This window comes from Phyllobates terribilis, unplaced genomic scaffold, assembly GCF_046119375.1.
Source record: "Phyllobates terribilis strain yellow unplaced genomic scaffold, ASM4611937v1 Scaffold_47__1_contigs__length_9908305, whole genome shotgun sequence".
Taxonomy (NCBI): domain Eukaryota; kingdom Metazoa; phylum Chordata; class Amphibia; order Anura; family Dendrobatidae; genus Phyllobates; species Phyllobates terribilis.
Window position 1 is genome coordinate 4,338,701 of NW_027362807.1, and position 19,480 is coordinate 4,358,180.

The following is a 19,480-nucleotide window of genomic DNA, read 5'->3' on the forward strand; positions in this document are numbered from 1 at the left end:
GCTGAGTTCATTGGACATGAACTCGGCTCATCTTTATGCTGTCACAGCCAGACACTGAGGAGCTTCACTGAGAAGCTTCTCACTGTCTGCGGCATGGCAAGCTGGATGACAGCGTTCAGCTGTGGTCCAGCCTGTCATGTCAATGTAGCAGAGCTGAAGCTGTCCTGGGAACCATGGAAAGGTAAGGATGAGGTTGGTTTATTATTTTACTTTTATTGCAGGAGATCGTTGGCTTCAGCTGGAATGGGCGTGATGGTAAGTATGGTTTAATTTAGAACATTAAAGTATTGTGTCTTTATTTCAATTAAAGGATTTTATTCACGGTGTGGGTGTCTTTATTTTACATTTCACTTTCACTATGGAGTTAGTAATGGGGGTGTCTTATAGACGCCTCTCCATTACTAACCTGGGCTTGATGTCAGCTGGCGTTATAAGCGGACATCAACCCCAGCCCTATTACCCCACTGCCACCACTACAGGGCAGTGGGAAGAGCGAGGCTAAGTGCCAGAATTGGCGCATCCTATGGATGCGCCATTTCTGAGGCGGCTGAGGGCTGGTGTTTCTAGCCTGGGAGGGGGCCAATATTCATGGCACCCTTCCTGGGCTACTAATATCAGCCCCCAGCTGTCTGCCTAGCCTTTGCTATTAAAATAGGGGGGATCCCAAGTCATTTTTTTTGGATCCCCCATTTTAATAGCTAGTAAAGGCTAGGTATTCAGCTGGGGGTTGATATTAGTAGCCTGGGAAGCTCTGTGGGTAACCTCCGCTAGAGACTAAAATTACAGGGAACCCCTAGCCAATTTTTTTTTTTAATAAATCCTTTATTTTAATACTAAATGACAAGTACAGTAACCAACACGGTCACTGTACCTATTATATACGTGACTGACATGTTTCTATCTATATAATCTATGTGTGATGCTCTATTCTTTCTGTTCTATATTGTCGGGTACCGGTGTATGCCGCTGCTGAATTGCCGGCCAGCTTTTTTAAAGAGACAGGTGCATGAAAATCGGAGGGCACTAGTGTGTTCCAAGTGCCCTGCTATGTTTTTCAAGCACCCTCCTATATACCCTGCCTGCCTGTCTGCCTATATATACTGCCTGCCTGATGTTTAATTGAGCACTGTTCCCATCGATTTGGGCAATTATTGACCTTCGCAGACTGCCTGGGGGGACCGCTAGAAAAATGCTCCGGTCTCCCATAGACTTACATTGGGCTCGTTGCTCGGGTCGAGCACCCGAGTATTCCAATGTGCTCGACCCGAGCTTCGAGCACCTGAGCATTTTAGTGCTCGCTCATCACTAGTTTCTATCCTCGAAGAGGCATTCAAACAGGGTGTGATACCAAAAGAACTGTTGGATATGGTGCGCAAACTACAGCCCCATTTGGCCACCTTTTACTTAATTCCAAAACATCACAAAAATCCGATTGATCCGCCAAGTAGGCCAATTGTTGCCGGTAACGGCAGTTTGTGTGAAATTATATCTAGTGTAATTGATCACTACTTGAAGCCCTTGGTCTCTGGCCTGCCCTCCTACAAGATACCACGGCCGCCCTACAAAGACTGGATCACCTCTGCCTCGGTGACCATATAGTCATGGTCACTGCAGACATAGATTTTCAAAAGAAAATCGCCGCACTGTGGTCTAATGGTGCTCAAGTAGGGGCCGAACCCGCAGATATATGAAAAAAGCCTTGGCACTCGGAATGTTTCCAAATGTGAAAATTTTATTATTTCAGTCCAAAATATTATAAAACGTTTCGGTCTTAGTGACCTTCATCAGTTAACGCATGTTAGAATGTGGCTAAGGATACTGATATTCACTCAGTATGGACGATAATGGTAAGGACCACCTTATTGCTTCATATGACCTGGATGGCGCCAGAACGCGGTGTCCACCGCTTGTTGTGGTCAACCGCGTTCTGGCGCCATCCAGGTCATATGAAGCAATAAGGTGGTCCTTACCATTATCGTCCATACTGAGTGAATATCAGTATCCTTAGCCACATTCTAACATGCGTTAACTGATGAAGGTCACTAAGACCGAAACGTTTTATAATATTTTGGACTGCAATAATAAAATTTTCACATTTGGAAACATTCCGAGTGCCAAGGCTTTCCGAGTGCCAAGGCTTTTTTCATATAACTGCAGACATAGAGACACTTTATACGTCCATCAAACATGAAGATGGTATTAGGGTGGTTTCGTGGTATCTGAAGTCAAGTGGTCTCAAGCTGTCCCTGGCCGAGCTGCTCGTGGTCCTCCTGGAATTTGTCCTTCGACATGTGTTTATTTTAAAAAAGAACATCTACTTACAACAACAGGGCTCCGATATGGGGGCCTCCTGTGTCCCCTCCTACGCCAACCTTTTCTTGGGTTCGTGGGAGCGGGATATATTCCAGGTGGATACCACCTGTTGAGATGGACACCGTCCAGGGAAGGATGAGATACATTGATGATATATGGTTTGTGCGGGAGGCTACGGCCAGAGATTTGGAGAGGCTTATGACCAAGTTGAATGATAACAATTTGAATATTTGGCTAACATATAAATCGGGAAGAAGTCTGGACTTCTCGGATTTAAAAATCGGGTATCTGAGAATGGTATAACTACTTACATATTTAGGAAACCAACTGCGACAAACTACTTGTTACACGCAGAATTGGCACACCCACCCTCCACCATAAGAGGAATTCCAATAGGTCAGTTCCTTAGGGCCAAGAGGATATGCTCTAATGAGAAAACATTTGAGGAACAAGCGACAGAACTGGCAAATCGGTTTGAAGAGGGGATATAGCCGTAGGTCAATGAGACGGAGTTACAGGATAGCAGCATGAACCCCAAGAGATCAATAAATTTATGGCAATAAAAAAAAACATCAACAAATCGGAGGAGGTACGATTTATTTCGGTATATAACAATCGGTGGCCTGAAGTGAGATCAATTTTACAGAAGCACTGGCAAGTTCTATTAACAGATTCTATCCTCCGTCAAATCCTCCCCCCAGCACCCTCAATGGTGGCGAAGCGAAGTCCAAACTTAAAAGATCTGTTGGTTCACAGTCACTATGATCTGGAGAGATGTAGAGATAAACAGGAAAGATATTAATGTTTTTTTCACGTGCGGGCTTTGTAAGGCGGGTGGTTATTAGAAGAAAGCAAAGAAGTTTGATAATTTTGGTGGCTCCAAAACATTTGAAATAAGGGCACATTTAAATTGTACCTCGAAGGGCGTAATTTATTATGCCCAATGTCCTTGTAAAAAGATATATGTCAGACTTACTACTAAAGAATTAAAAATTTGAGTAAGAGAGCATGTTAGGGACATTATCAAAGCCAAAGTGGTGGAAGACCCTAGCACTCTCAAAACTTTACCACGCCATTTTTTACATCACCATCAATGCAGCCCAAGAGAATTCCGCATCATAGATATTGATCAAGTCACTATGGGAGCAAGAGGAGGAGACCTGGGGAGGATTTTATCACAATTGGAGAGTAAGTGGATCTATCGACTGGGTACCCTAGCACCGGCAGGACTTAATGAAAGCTTTGGGTTCAGTTCCTTCCTATAATTGAGGCTAATGAGTAGATGGGGTTTCTCTTAATATCTTATGGTTTTATTGTATATGTATTGGTGCTTGTTTTTATTCATCCTTAGGAAAGCTTTTGCCTGGGTTGATGGGTCGTGCGGGATGTCCGTTTCCAGTGGCTGGGGGACCAGCTCAACTGTACGAGCAAGGCAGTTGCGCGTCTATCCTCGCGGATGACCCTATACGTGTGGGATAGAAGACAACAGTGACAATATAGTCGTCTATGTGAATTATTGTATCACTATGTTAGATGTGGTTCTTAAATGTATAGGGGTTATTTTACACTATTATATACAGTGGGTACAGAAAGTATTCAGACCCCTTTAAATTTTTCACTCTTTGTTTCATTGCAGCCATTTGGTAAATTCTAAAAAGTTCATTTTTTTCTCATTAAAGTCCACTCTGCACCCCATCTTGACTGAAAAAAACAGAAATGTAGAAATTTTTGCAAATTTATTAAAAAAGAAAAACTGAAATATCACAGACTGCAGTTTACCGGTATTCATTGGCCTGTTTTACATCATGACATAGCTATCTATTATCTGTATGACCATCATAGTCACTGAAGCACTGGCACCTTAAACTTTGGCATTTTAGGCTGTATTTTTTCATTAGGATAGTCTCTTCAGTATTGATTTAAATTAAGTTATGTTACCATCATGTGTATGATTCATGTCACTTAGTAACAAGTACATTGTATATATACGTATATGGCATTATATTAATTAATTTCTTGTTTACTAGTGACGTTCAATTTTTTGGCCTTTTTAGGGGGGTTAATTTTCCCTCCCAGCTCATGTATGTGTCACTCCCTTATAGAGGTTGTTGCCCTGTCTTGTTAATTGGTTTTATCAATTTGATGAAATATAATATACACCTTTTATATGCAGCTGGTATCTCTTCATTGTCCAGACGTTTAGTATATATTGACCTGGATATTTTGGTTGTTTATTCATGTTGAAGTGTCCAGGAATGGATTAACATAGGACATTTAATGTAATTAATTGTAAGTTACGTTGTCCATTTACTTGGTAACTGGAATAATTGATACTTGGATTGATAATATTGTCACTTCCTTTCATGTACCCATATTTGTGGAGTCACATGGTTATCTCTCTGACCTTTGTGTAGCTTTCACCCATGACCTACTATTTTATTGGTTGTCCTCTATTTAGGAGTGTCTGTGGGACCTCCTTTTTTTACTTTTGATACACAATCAAACTGATTTTTTATCTGGACTCATTATGATGGTGACCTGACTCTTTTTGGGGCTCAGTCACTCCACTCTTTTTGTAGGTTGTACTTTATGGGAGTGCCCACATATGAACTATGGTTTATCTATACCGCCATGTTCTTCGGTTTATATGCTTCTGACTATACACAATGCAACCTAGCAGAGATCTGCAGCATGTACTTGCAATGCTAACACCCTGCCGCCCTTTTCCTCTCCCTCGTATTAAATCTCACTCTGCGCTATCTCAACCTAACAGAGAACTAATCTTCATTCTAAATAGGTCTTAAAAGACTCTCCCTACGCTCACACTACGTTGATGTAATATGCGCAAGATGGCACCGGCAGGGCTTAAATATCCCCCTACGATGCTGTAAGGACAGCCAATCACAGTAATGCCACAACAAAGATGGCAACGACATTACTGTGATTGGCAAGCAAGCCCAGCATGTTCATTGGCTACACATAAAGCGCCAAACATACTGGGCGGGTCACTCGAATATACCGAGGTGAATAGCTAATTACTCGTCGAATAGCCTGAATTGTGTACTATTCGTGTGAGTAACAAATAGTGCGGAATGTATTCGCTCATCACTAGTAAAAAGACATAAATCCAAGTGACACATTCATTCCTGCTCCGAGTGTGTCAAAGGTTGTCATAACTTTGTCTCTCTGAGATGTGAAGTTACCTTTTAATACAAGTAATTTCATGTCCATGATCCTGTGATCAGGGATACAAAAATATTTGGCTACAAGTAAATCTATTCTTTTTTTCTTTTCTTGTGTGGCGATGAGAATTCATCCTTGTTCTAAGTTTTTGCCCTGTCTCCCCTACATACAGACCCCTAGTTAGACATTTTGTACATATAATTAAGTACATTACATTAGATGTTATGCAGCTGAAAGTACTTGTCATCTTGTAATCCTGATGTGAGTTGGGAATCTTTATCTTGTCCGTGGTCATTATAAATGGACGGGTTTTACATTTACAGTTGGTGAGGATGAATTTTGTAAGTTTCACCACAAAGGTGAAACTATCCTCCTGGTCAGTTTGCTTAGTTTGCTTTCCCTCCCAGTACCTTTTAAGTCTAACAATGTTAGGTTTCTGGGAGATTATACTTGTTCCTTTTATTTTTAGTTCTCCTCAGCTTGCTTACTTTGCCCTATATGAATGTGTTTTAGGTTTCTCACTCAGGGTTTTCGTATTTTACTTCATACTTTCCTTTTCCCTGGTTGACAGTGTGTTGTGGCCTCCCCTCTGGTTCCTCCGGAGGTACGAGAAACTCCTCAATGGCCTAATAGAGAGTTAGGTCTGTGGCGTTTTTAGTTGTGCAGCTAGGGCCTTTCTAGTCTGTACAGAGACTAGTTGGGTTTAGCTGCGGCATTCTCCTCTGTGTGGGTTCTCTGGTGGCTATCAAGATGCGCTTTCTGGTTAAAACATTTCCCACATTTTGAACATGAAAATGGCTTCTCCCCTGTGCGAGTTCTCTGATGATTGATAAGATTTGATTTCTTTGCAAAATATTTCCCACATTCTGAACATGAAAATGGCTTCTCCCCTGTGTGAGTTCTCTGATGTTCGATAAGCGTTGATTGCAATGTAAAAAAGTTCCCACATTCTGAACATGAAAAAGGCTTCTCCCCTGTGTGAATTCTCTGATGTCTAATAAGATTTGATTCCTGTACAAAACATTTCCCACATTCTGAACACGAAAATGGCTTCTCCCCTGTGTGAATTCTCTGATGTCTAATAAGATTTGATTTCTTTATAAAACATTTCCCACATTCTGAACATGAAAATGGCTTCAACCCTGTGTGAGTACTCTGATGTGTAATAAGTTTTGATTTCTCTTTAAAGCAGTTCCCACATTCGGAACATGAAAATGGCTTCTCCCCTAAGTGAGTTCTCTGATGGCTGATCAGATTTGATTTCTTTATAAAACATTTCCCACATTCTGAACATGAAAATGGGTTCTCCCCTGTGTGAATTCTCTGATGTGCAATAAGATATGTTTTCTCTGTAAAGCAGTTCCCACATTCTGAACATGAAAATGGCTTCTCCCCTGTGTGAGTTCTCTGATGGCTGATAAGATTTGATTTCTTTATAAAACATTTCCCACATTCTGAACATGAAAATGGCTTCTCCCCTGTGTGAGTTCTCTCATGTGCAATAAGACTTGATTTCACTGTAAAGCAGTTTCCACATTCTGAACATGAAAATGGCTTCTCCCCTGTGTGAGTTCTCTGATGTGCAATAAGACTTGATTTCTTTGTAAAACATTTCCCACATTCTGAACAGGAAAAAGGCTTTTCCCCTGTGTGAGTTCTCAGGTGCCTAACAAAATCTGATTTCTGGTTAAAACATCTCCCACACTTGGAGCAAGAAAATCTATTCTCTGCTGTGTGAATTTTTTCATGTTTAAGAAAAGACTTTTTGAGGGGAAAACTATTTCTATATTCTGAACGTGAAAATGGCTTCTTTGCTTTAGGAGCAGTTTGTTTTTTAATGCTTATTTTGTGACTTTGATTTTCCTTAGTAGTCGGTAATGAATCAGAAGACAGGACCTGTTTCAAATGATCAGATGACAGATCTTTGCTGTGAAGGGATGATGGTATATCTGGAGTAATGGCATTCACTTCAATTGTATCCTGTGGGATCTCAAGATCAACTGATTTAAAAATTGAAGATGTCAGGTGTCCCTCTGATCTCCTGGTACAGACATCTGCCAATAATAAAACCAATTATTATTTTTTAATAAAAAATCCTTGTAATTATATATTTTTGAACATTTCTACTTAAATAGTCCGTAAAAATGGCAAGTTATGAAAAAAAATTGAATTATTCACCAAGACAATGACAGTTCACAGTCTAATAGAAAACCTCATAGCATGAACCAGTAAAGTGTGGTGTTCAATTGTTTGTTACTTCTGCCTCCCAAATATGGAATAAAAAGCCACCAAACAATGTTATGTAGGCAAAAATAATACCAAGAAAAACTTCTATTAATCTCACAAAAAAACAAGTCCTCATTCAGGTCCATCATCTGAAAAACAGAGGTTTCCACATTATTAGTGGCTCAAAGGCTCTTGAAAAGCAACATGGCTTCCATAAACCAATCCAGCAATATCCACTCTCCCAAAGTCAAATCTCCCCCTCACTTCTGCGCCTTGCAGTGTGCCCAAACCACATAGCATCCATGTATTTGGCATTACTATAGTGGCAGAACCCACTTAATTTATGGTGTGTGTCTCCTGGAGCACAATCTGGACACTATGTGTTGGGTAATAAAATAGCATATTTGCAATTTTCAATCTACAACATCCACTGTGTGTTAATTTCAGGAAAGTGCCTGTGGAATCAAAATAGTCACTACTTCTATAGATTAATTCACTGAGAGTTATAATTTCCAAAATGGAGTCACTTTATGGGTATTTCTCCTGCTCTGGTTTTCTGCCATTGTGTCATATAAGGGCTTCTGCAAATGGTGGGTCCTATCTCCTCTGGGATCTCCTACTGTGACATCTGCTTCTGTCACCAGGAGCCACCTTTTTCCCTTCCCCCATGAGAGCACCATACGAGAGACAGTAGGATCTGCCCCTATTACCGGACAGGAAGCCCTGAGCACAAAATAAAAAGGCAACTCCCACTTCCTCCTTCAATGTGTTTCCTGTCCTCAAGGATGTAGAAGCCTGGAGCTCACGGCTGGAGCAGCCATAAATCATGGAACACCAGTGAATCATGGAACACCATGCTGAGTTCTATAGCTACCTCTAGTGAGTAGCAATGAGCAGGGGCCCAGTTGGGCGCTGAAATGATAACATCAGTCTGGAAGAAACTAAATTTAATGATTCCGTACCTACCTACGTTTGTTTGGCCTAGGCCTCATGGCTTGTGTATAAAGCCTCACTGCTAGGCCTCATGGCTTGTGTATTGAGCCTCACGGCTAGGCCTCATGGCTAGGCCTCGTGACTTGTGCATTGAGCCTCACGGCTAGGACTCATGGCTTGTGTATTGAGCCTCACGGATAGGCCTCATGGCTTGCGTATTGAGCCTCATGGCTTGCATATTGAGCCTCATGGCTAGGCCTCATGGCTTGCATATTGAGCATCACAGCTAGGCCTCATGGCTTGCGTATTGAGCCTCACGGCTAGGCCTCATGGCTTGCGTATTGAGCCTCACGGCTAGGCCTCATGGCTTGCGTATTGAGCCTCACGGCTAGGCCTCATGGCTTGCGTATTGAGCCTCACGGCTAGGCCTCATGGCTTGCGTATTGAGCCTCATGGCTTGCGTATGGAGTCTCACGGCTATGCCTCATGGCTTGCATATTGAACCCCACGGCTAGGCCTCATGGCTTGCGTAATGAGTCTCATGGCTAGTCCTCATGGCTTGCGTATTGTGCCTCATGGCTTGCGTATTAAGCCTCATGGCTTGCGCATGGAGCCTCACGGCTTGCGTATTGAGCCTCACGGCTAAGCCTCATGGCTTGCATATTGAGCCTCACGGTTAGGCCTCATGTCTAGGCCTCATGGCTTGCATATTGAGCCTCACGGCCAGGCCTCATGGCTTGCATATTGAGCCTCACGGCTAGGCCTCATGCCAATTCAGGTGTAGGTTTATGACTCATGTTGGCCTGTCTGAAGGTTTTTTTCAGACCGCTTCATAGTTGCGGAAAAACCTGCCACGTTAGGTCTAGGATTTTCCTCAGCTGTCTGCCTTACGGGGGGTTGCCTGGTTAGCCAGACAACTTGGGGCTTGTAGATCTGTTTCACTAAGGTCTCAAAACTTCACTACCCTTTACTAGCAATATTACCGATATTGGTAATGAAGGTCTCTGGACGATGCCCTCGGTCTGGGGTGATTCTATTAAATACAGTCCAAAGGATAGCTGCTGAGTAACAGGTCCAGTCAATCCCTCATACTTGGATAGAATATTGAACTAGTCTGCATTTAACATCTATGTCCCAGTGGTCTTCTTGGTAAAGGTGTGAATGGGGGTGCTAAAAGAATAATACCAATTTAAGTCCAGTTGATCTTCACATTCTGGGATCATTAGTAATGTAACATAGATTGAATAAAGACCTAGGTCCATCAAGTTCAACCTTTCTCCCCCAATTGTACTCTGACACTAAGTTACTGGAACTAGGCCTCACAAATGTATTATTACCGTTTTTATTATAACTTCACTATTACAATTATAATGAACCAGTTTATAATTTTTAATTAGTTTTATTTTTTTGTATTTCTAATAATGGTTTTAGTAAAATCCCTATACCTAAAAACTGTTGATCTAGAAGAAGGCAAAACCCAGGACACATTCAGCAATTTGCATCAAGGGGGAAAAAAAAAATTCCCTCTTGACCCCAAGAAAAGGCGATCAGTCCTAGAACCCTGGATCAAATGTACTACTATAGGTGTAATATTTTATCTAATTTAACTGTAACCCACAATGTTATGTGTATCGAGGAAATCATCCAGCCTTTTCTTTTTTGAAAGCTGTTAGTGTCTGCCCTTACTACCTCTTGCGGTTGGCATTCCACAGTCTGACAGTAAAGGACCCTTTCATATTTTAGGAGCTGGAATCGCCTTTCTTCCACCCGTAATGAGTGCCCCTGGTCCTTAGTATGGTCTTTGGAGGGAATAAGTCATGTGCTAGTCCTTAGTACTGACCACACATATATTTATAGATGTAAATGAGATCCCCCTCTGAGGAGTCATTTTTCTAAGCTAAACAAGCTCAACTTTTTCAACCTCTCATCATATGAGAGGCCTCCATCTCTTTAGATGAACTGGCTGATAAACATCTGCAGCTCAGTTCCCCCCACCCCCTCCTGGTTGAAGGTGCAAGAGGAACATGGCTACGCTAAGCTTAAAAGAAACCACTTCGAATGACCTTTTGGACCTCAAGTGATTAAACTCTCTATACCCCATATCCCCCTGATAGGAAATGGTAGGAGGAGCTGCGAGTTGTACTCACCGGTGGGGGGCTGAAAATCCAACATTTGCTCCAATCTACCCTTCTGGCTTACAGTGATAAGAAACTTGATCGTGCCAAGAGGGCAGCACTATACTGGTCTGACCTCTTAAGGGAGGTATGAGTTGGTTGATAGACCACCAATTGCCCCAATCTACCCTCCTGGTATGGAATAGTAAGATAAACTTGATTGTGCCAAGTAAGGCAGCACTATACCGGTCGGCCTTCCTAAGGGAAGTGCGAGCTGGACTCACTGCTAACTATGGTTGATAGTCCAAAAATTGCCTCAATCTACCCTCCTGATTCGGAATGATAAGATAAACTTGATTGTACTGAGTCGGGCAGCACTACCGGCCTGCCCTACTAAGGAAGGTACGAGTTGGACTCGCTGGTATGGGACTGACGAACCAGTAAATATCCCAGTCCATTTTCCTAATGGAGTTGCCCGACAGACATGATTATACCAGATCTGGTAAAATTATTTCAAGACCAGTGTATCCTCCCAGTTAGAAGTGCAGATGGACAAATTGGAAATTAAGTCAATGGAACCATATTACACTATGTATTCTTGTGATTAAAGTCATAAACTGGTAGACTCAACTAAGTGGCGAGTTGGTTAAATATCCAGTCAGTGCGCTCTTGGAGTGATAAGATGGCAGCGCTGCAATAAACCTATAAAAGGAGGAATCAGTGGATGAGTTAAAATGTCCCCGTACCCGTGAGACTCCTGTGGTGAAGGAGAAGCATCTTTGCTAGTTAAGATGAATGCCTTCACACTGAGGTAAGACTGTTCTGATTATTACTCAAGCACAGGATGATATGTACTTAAGGTACATGTTTAACGGGATGGGATGCTAATACCTTAGCTTAAGACCATCTGAGATTTGACCAATGCCATAAGAGATCTAGATCTCTTTCTGAATGAGTTGCTTTGGAGAAAAAAAAAAGTGTGTCAGAGGAGATGGTTATCACTTGGTTTACTTAGCTTCTTTGCTTGAAAACTAATCTATTTTTCATTTGAACTATTTTCATCTAGCAATCTCCATGGTTGGATTATAAAGTTGCAGAATTGATGCTATTATAGGGGAATAGCGTAAATACGATCACACCTGCATGAACGGTGGATTGTGGCTTTTCTTTTGGAATAGCTCAGATCTGTATCTTACCCTTTCTAGTTGTATTAGCTCTTGGTCCTTGGCTAGATTGTGGTAGCCAGAAACTCCCCAGGATGGAAATCTCAAACTATAAGGGTCCGTTCGGCTTAAATACATTTTTTGGGGGGACTTAACATTACATCTTAAGGGATATAAAGTACTAAATATTTCTGCTGGTTTTGAGATCCCCATTTTGGCAATCTGGGATGCTCTATCTACTCTTGGTAGCATAGAGTTGGGTAGTTTTGAATAATTATGTGATCATTGACCCTAGAAAGGGTTTAGGGCCCAGATCTTGGGCTTAAGTGGGGCCTTCAATTGAAAATGCCAACAATATTAAAGTAGAAACCCTAGTCAAAGCCTGGTTAAGGTTACCAGGTTCCCTGAATCGATTAACTTCTGCTTCTATTACACGCTGTGTCCTAGTACCAGTTCTTATATACTTCAGTTGTTGGTTAGTTGATTTAATGAAAACAGAATATCTAATCAAATCTGTGAAAGATATTCAACCATGTATATAAGTGAAGTCTCTAAATATAGACCATTCTCTGGGAGATAAAGAGGAAAGAGTGTTGTAAAAATCCTTTTTACTCTTGTTGGTGCTTTTGGTTTAAGCTCCAAATCGATAGAGATTATGTTGATAGTGCTTCAAGAAGGAAGACTGAATGATATCTAAAAAAATCACAATCTGTTGAACTAGGATATTTCGGGGATCTTTCTTCAGGTGTAAGATCCTACATGGGTGCTCCCTCCCTATTGAAGGGCTCCATTGCTATTGTCTCTCGTATGGTGCTGTCATGGGGGAAGGGAAAAACGATAATCACTTACCGCTAATTTGATTTTCCTGAAACCCATGACAGCACCCTAATTTTCCCTCCCTCTGGCTTTTGGTTGATAGTTCTTAGTCTTCTCTTCTCCCAATGAAGAATGTGCTTGAGTGAATGTATAAATAAAAATGATGATGAATTGGGTGACTCTTACTTGACTCCTGGAAACCACATTGAAGGAGAAAGTGGGAGTTGCCTTTTTATTTTGTGCTCAGGGCTTCCTGTCCGGTAATGGGCGGATCCTACTCTCTCGTATTGTACTGTCATGGATTTCAGGAAAATCAAATTACCGGTAAGTAATTACCGTTTATACATTCTGCAGGCAGTGCTAGTGATGGAAGAGACGTCGGAAGAAGAAGCTCTGGGCGGCGCAGGCTCTGTCCAGCCACTAACAGCCCCAGCCCCCTGAGGAAGCCAAACATGGCGAAAATTGTTGGGGTGGCTATGTATATATTTTCGGTAGCACTAGGGAAACTGTGTATGTCCTAATAAATAAAGTGATCAACTAATCTATGAACTGCAGACAGAGGAAAACTATAATGAATTTAATGAGCTCATGATATCAGATGTATCCTAATACTATACAGTTTCTAGAGACTTAATATCATAGTAAGTGCACAGACAAAACTAGTGTAGTTTTAATTTACTTCTTTACCACATTTTAGTAAAACAGTAATAAAAGACATTTTTTATACACCCCTCAACCAGGTTTTTTTTTACCCTCTCGGTAATTTGTCAATACGCATATGACAGAAAATACCCAAAAGTGACACCATTCTAAAAACTGCACCCATTAAGGGGCTCAAAACCACATTCAAGAAGTTTAGTAACCCTTCAGGTGTTTCACAGGAATTAATGGAATGTGGAAGGAAATTTTTAGTTTCACAAAGTGTAACAGGAGAAAATGGATCCCAAAATGTGTTGTGCATTTTCTCTTCAGCATGCTGATACCCCACGTGGGGGAAAACAACTGTTTGGGCGCATGGCAGGGCTCAGAAGAAAAGGATCGCCATTTGACTTTTTAAATGTAAAATTTGCTGGAATAATTAGTGGACGCCATGTCGCGATTGGAGAGCCCCTGATGTGCCTAAACAGTGGAAACACCCCACAAGTGACACCATTTTGGAACCTAGACCCCTCAAAGAACTTATCTAGAAGTATGGTGAGCACCTTGAACCCCCATGTTCTTCACAGAAGTTTATAATGTTGAGCCGTGAAAATACAGAAAATCTAATTTTTCCCACAAAAATGTTTTTTTGCCCCACATTTTACTTCTTCACAAGGGTAACAAGAAAAATTGCACCACACAATTTGTTGTGCAATTTTTCCTGAGTATGCAGATACTCCATATGTGGAGGAAACTACTGTTTAGGCGTACGACATTTCTTTGATGGAATGGTCTGCGGGTGTCATGTCGTGTTTGGAGAGCCCCTGATGTGCCTGAATAGAGGAAAAACCTCCACAAGTGAACCCATTTTGGAAACTAGATCCCTTAAGGAATTTATCTACCATATTATTTGGCCTATAAAATGCATTTTTTAACAAGAAAAACTCTTGTTAAAAAGTGTGCGTCTTATAGTCCGAAGGTAGCTTCCTGTGATGGAGGAGAAAGCTGATACTGCATCCTCCCCAATCACAGAAAGAGCTGCTGTCTATTCTTCTGCTCTGCACTGATCTATGTGACCGGTGAAGAGCAGGAGAGGAAGTTTACCGACAGAACGGAGGCTGCAGGAGCTAAGCAACTGAAGGAACTTCTGCAACAGTAATTCCAAGACCTTTCAGGTCTGCGAGTGTCATGTCGCATTTGGAGATCCCTTGATTTGCCTAAACAGTGAAAAACTACCACAAGTGACCTCTTTTTGAAAACCTGACCCCTCAAGGAACTTATCTAGATGTGTGGTGAGCACATTGAAACCACAAGTGCTTCACAGAATTTTACAACGTTGATCTGTGAAAATGAAAAATATATATTTTTCCCACAAAAATGTTGTTTTAGCCCTAATTTTTTTCATTTTCACAAGGATAGCAGGATAAAATGGACCCCAAAATTTGTTGCGTAATTTCTCCCGAGTATGCCGATACCCCATATGTGGAAGAAAACTACTTTTGAGGCACAGTGCAAAGCTCAGAAGGGAAAAAGTGCCATATTGGAGGTCAGATTTTGCTGGGCTGGCTTGAGGGTGCCATATCCCATTGGCAGAGCCCCTGAGGTGCCAGAACAATAGAACCTCTCCCGTAAGAGACCCTATTTTACAAACTAAACCTCTCAATGAATTCATCTAGGGGTGCAGTGATCATATTGACACCACAGGGGGGGTTACAGAATTTTATACTATTGGGCAGTGAAGAAAAAATAATATAATTTTTCCCACTAAAATTTTGTTTTAGCCCTTGATTTTACATTTTTCACACTGGGAAATGGATAAAAATGGCACCAAAATTAATCCCACAAATTCTGCTCAATGTAGAAATACCCCACATGTGGCTGTACAGTACTGGTTAGCCACACAGAGACTCGGGAAGGACAGAGCACTATTTGCCTCCTCGAGCGCAGGACTCCATATACAAAGCCCCTAAGTGCTAGAAGAGCAGAATCCCCCCTCAAGTGACCACATTTTGGAAAATATACCCCCTTTGGGATTTTATCTACAGGTGTAGTGTAGATTTTCACTCCATGTTTTTCTTTTCCAGAAACAAGCAGCAGTGGATGTCGCCGAGTGAAAATTGCAAACTACCTTTGTAGTGCCTAGTACGTTGTATTGCCTGTACATTGTGCCTAGCTCATACTTCTGGAGACATGCACCCGTTAATTAGGCCAACTTTCATCGCTACAGAAATGCCAAACATATGGACGCTAACTGCGATTTGGGCACACCGTGGTGCTCAGAAGGGATGGGAGCATTTGCATTTGGGAGAGCAGAATTTGCTAGATTTCTTTTGGGGAGCGAGAAGCCATTTTCACTATTCCAGAGCCTCTGTGCTTCCAAAAAAGTGGTTAGTCCCTCATTATAAACTATTGACAGTGAGACAACGTCGAACTAGTAGGAGACGCCCTCTAGTGGACGTGCTCATTATCAATGAATATAGGTGATACCATGGAAAAGATAATATAGTTTCTGTTACTGATGACAAATTAATAAATTAGAACCAGTGATGAGCGAGTATGTTCTGTTAACCCTTTCAGCGAGCATGCTTGGGCGAGCACAGAGTATCTTCAGAGTGCTCGGTGTTATGTTTAAATCACTCCTCTGTGCATGATTTGCAACTGTTTGACAGCTTTAATACATGTGAGAAATGCCTGCTAATCATGCACACGGGAGTGATTCAAACATAACTCCGAGCACTCTGAAGATACTAGGTGCTCGCCCGAGCATGCTCGTAAATCTCGAGTAACGAGCATGCTCGCTCATCACTAATTAGAACGTGTCAGTAAGAAGATAGATAGCATTCATCTTGAGACCCGTAGAAGCGCAAGGAAGCGTGAAATGGCTGTCATCCACGATATGTTCCACATACTCCCCCGCTCTTAGGTTTTAAAGTGATGAAATAAAGACTGGTATTTTTACAGTCAGTGAGTGCTATCTATCCTCTTACTGACAGACGATTGCTCACTGTTTCCATTCAGATATGCGTCCGGCTTGTGTGGGATGAGGTGTCCTGACTGCTTTTGTAACATTGCTGCTTAAGGAGGCTCTGAAATACACAGGTGCCGGCTTTTTGTCTTTATCTCCAATAATAAATTAGAACGCTTTACATCAAGACCATATAAAGACCACACATTCATTGTAATTTTAAAATTGCACACATTTTCTTTTATTGTTATATATATATATTAATAGAGAATCTTGAGTTGAGGGATTATTTGCCTTACGGGAATTAGTTAATAAATTACTAATACCCTACAATGATTCTGAGAACAGTTGAGGTGTAGCTGTCAGATCAACTGACACCCGGCGGCCATCGTGCGTGCCCAGCTCCTGTGCACGCAGAATCAACTGGGCATATCTATACATCCAAGGTAGGTAAGTACTTACTGACCTGGATGTATGGATAAGTCCAATGTCGTGAAGGGGTTAAAGGGTGATGAGCAAGACAATCCTTCGGATATGGAAATTGGAGTAGATAGCACCAATCCTGTTTATGGTGGCCATCTTTTGAGCTGCCAGGTGACCATGAATAGTGCTCTCAATACATTGTGTCTGCAAACTATTCCAGCAAGATCTGCATTCAAATAGCTAAATGTCGCATCTTCCTTTCTTAACCTGCCATGTGCCCAGATAATAGTGTACAGCCGTATAGTGTCGGATTTGGCTGTGTAATGCGTTCCAACAGCAGGAAGACTGTGTACTGAGTGGGTGGAGTGCGTTCCAGAACAGGGGAGTTTGCGTTCCACTGTGGGATGAGGGATGGAAGCCGTGCAGGACTATAGGACAAAAGAATAATAAGCCTGGAAATATGACAGGAGGTGAACAGGTGTAAGTGGATCAGCCTGTGAGCCGTGGAGGATGATGATCAGTGATTAAAATAAGGAGAAGCCGTTCTGCAACATAAAGAATACAAAATAAATACCATGATAATGAAAGAAAATTAATCTCCGTTAAATGACATGCAAATACTGCATCTCAAAACACATATACAGTTAGGTCCATATATATTTGGACAGAGACAACATTTTTCTAATTTTGGTTCTAGACATTACCACAATGAATTTTAAACAAAATAATTCAGATGCAGTTGAAGTTCAGACTTTCAGCTTTCATTTGAGGGTATCCACATTAAAATTGGATGAAAGGTTTAGGAGTTTCAGCTCCTTAACATGTGCCACCCTGTTTTTAAAGGGACCAAAAGTAATTGGACAATTGACTCCAAGGCTATTTCATGGACAGGTGTGGGCAATCTCTTCGTTAGGTCATTCTCAATTAAGCAGATAAAAGGCCTGGAGTTGATTTGAGGTGTTGTGCTTGCATTTGGAAGGTTTTGCTGTGAAGTAAACATGCGGTCAAAGGAGCTCTCCATGCAGGTGAAACAAGCCATCCTTAAGCTGCAAAAACAGAAAAAACCCATCCGAGAAATTGCTACAATATTAGGAGTGGCAAAATCTACAGTTTGGCATATCCTGAGAAAGAAAGAAAGCACTGGTGAACTCATCAATGCAAAAATACCTGGGCGCCCACGGAAGACAACAGTGGTGGATGATCGCAGAATAATCTCCATGGTGAAGAGAAACCCCTTCACAACAGCCAACTAAGTGAACAACACTCTCCTGGAGGTAGGCGTATCAATATCCAAATCTACCATAAAGAGAAGACTGCATGAAAGTAAATACAGAGGGTTCACTGCATGGTGCAAGCCACTCATAAGCATCAAGAAGAAAAAGGCTAGACTGGACTTTGCTAAAAAACATCTAAAAAAGCCAGCACAGTTCTGGAAGAACATTCTTTGGACAGATGAAACCAAGATCAACCTCTACCAGAATGATGGAAAGAGAAAAGTATGGCGAAGGCGTGGTACAGCTCATGATCCAAAGCATACCACATAATCTGTAAAACACAGCGGAGGCAGTGTGATGGCTTGGGCATGCATGGCTGCCAGTGGCACTGGGTCACTAGTGTTTATTGATGATGTGACACAAGACAGAAGCAGCCGAATGAATTCTGATGTATTCAGAGCCATACTGTGTGCTCAGATCCAGCCAAATGCAGCCAAACTGATTGTCCATCTGTAGTATGAAACGACAACCAATGACCCAAAACATAAAGCCAAAGCAACCCAGGAGTTTATTAAAGCAAAGAAGTGGAATATTCTTGAATGGCCAAGTCAGTCACCTGATCTCAACCCAATTGAGCATGCATTTCACTTGTTAAAGACTAAACTTCAGACAGAATGGCCCACAAACAAACAGCAACTGAAAACCACCGCAGTGAAGGCCTGGCAGAGCATCAAAAAGGAGGAAACACAGCGTCTGGTGATGTCCATGAGTTCAAGACTTCAGGCAGTCATTGCCAACAAAGGGTTTTCAACCAAGTACTAGAAATGAACATTTTATTTACAATTACTTAATCTGTCCAATTACTTTTGGTCCCTTTAAAATCAGGGTGGCACATGTTAAGGAGCTGAAACTCCTAAACCCTTCATCCAATTTTAATGTGGATACCCTCAAATGAAAGCTGAAAGTCTGAACTTCAACTGCATCTGAATTGTTTTGTTCAAAATTCATTATGGTAATGTCTAGAACCAAAATTAGAAAAATGTTGTCTCTGTCCAAATATATATGGACCTAACTGTATGTACACTCCAACAGTGAAAAACTCAAGGTTAACAAGAACAATGTGGTACATCTTATGCAGTTCTCCCTAAAATTATCACAGGAATGACAATAAATCATAATCCCTATTGAGCCCCCTGGGGGTAAGAGTTTGAAGTTCATGGATCCAAAAGGCCTCCCTTATCTTCAGTAGGCGTACACAGCCACCTCCGCATGTAGGGGGAAGCACCTGTTCAATGACCTGGAACTTGAGTTGAGATACTTATTATACCGCTATTATGTGCTCTCTATTGTAATGTTTTGCATTTTCAGATGATTATGAATTTCAGAAATACCTTATGACAATTTGTTTCTAGTACTTTTTATGTTTTTGTCTGATATTTGTAGTTTTTATTTTTTCGTGCTTAAGCTGCAGTACACTCTGATGAAGGTCTT

General features: G+C 41.5%; 1 protein-coding gene across 1 annotated transcript in view; it reads right to left on the reverse strand.

Annotated features, from left to right (window-relative positions):
- Positions 1-2,786: 2,786 nt before the first annotated feature.
- Positions 2,787-19,480, reverse strand: part of LOC141191550 (uncharacterized) — a 29,886-nt gene continuing 13,192 nt past the window's right edge. The window contains exons 7-8 of the mRNA XM_073661453.1: positions 7,393-7,550; positions 2,787-3,079 (exon numbers count right to left, since the gene is read on the reverse strand). Coding sequence (XP_073517554.1) covers positions 3,047-3,079; positions 7,393-7,550 — 191 coding nt within the window. The 3' untranslated portion in view covers positions 2,787-3,046. The remainder of the gene's footprint in view (positions 3,080-7,392; positions 7,551-19,480) is intronic.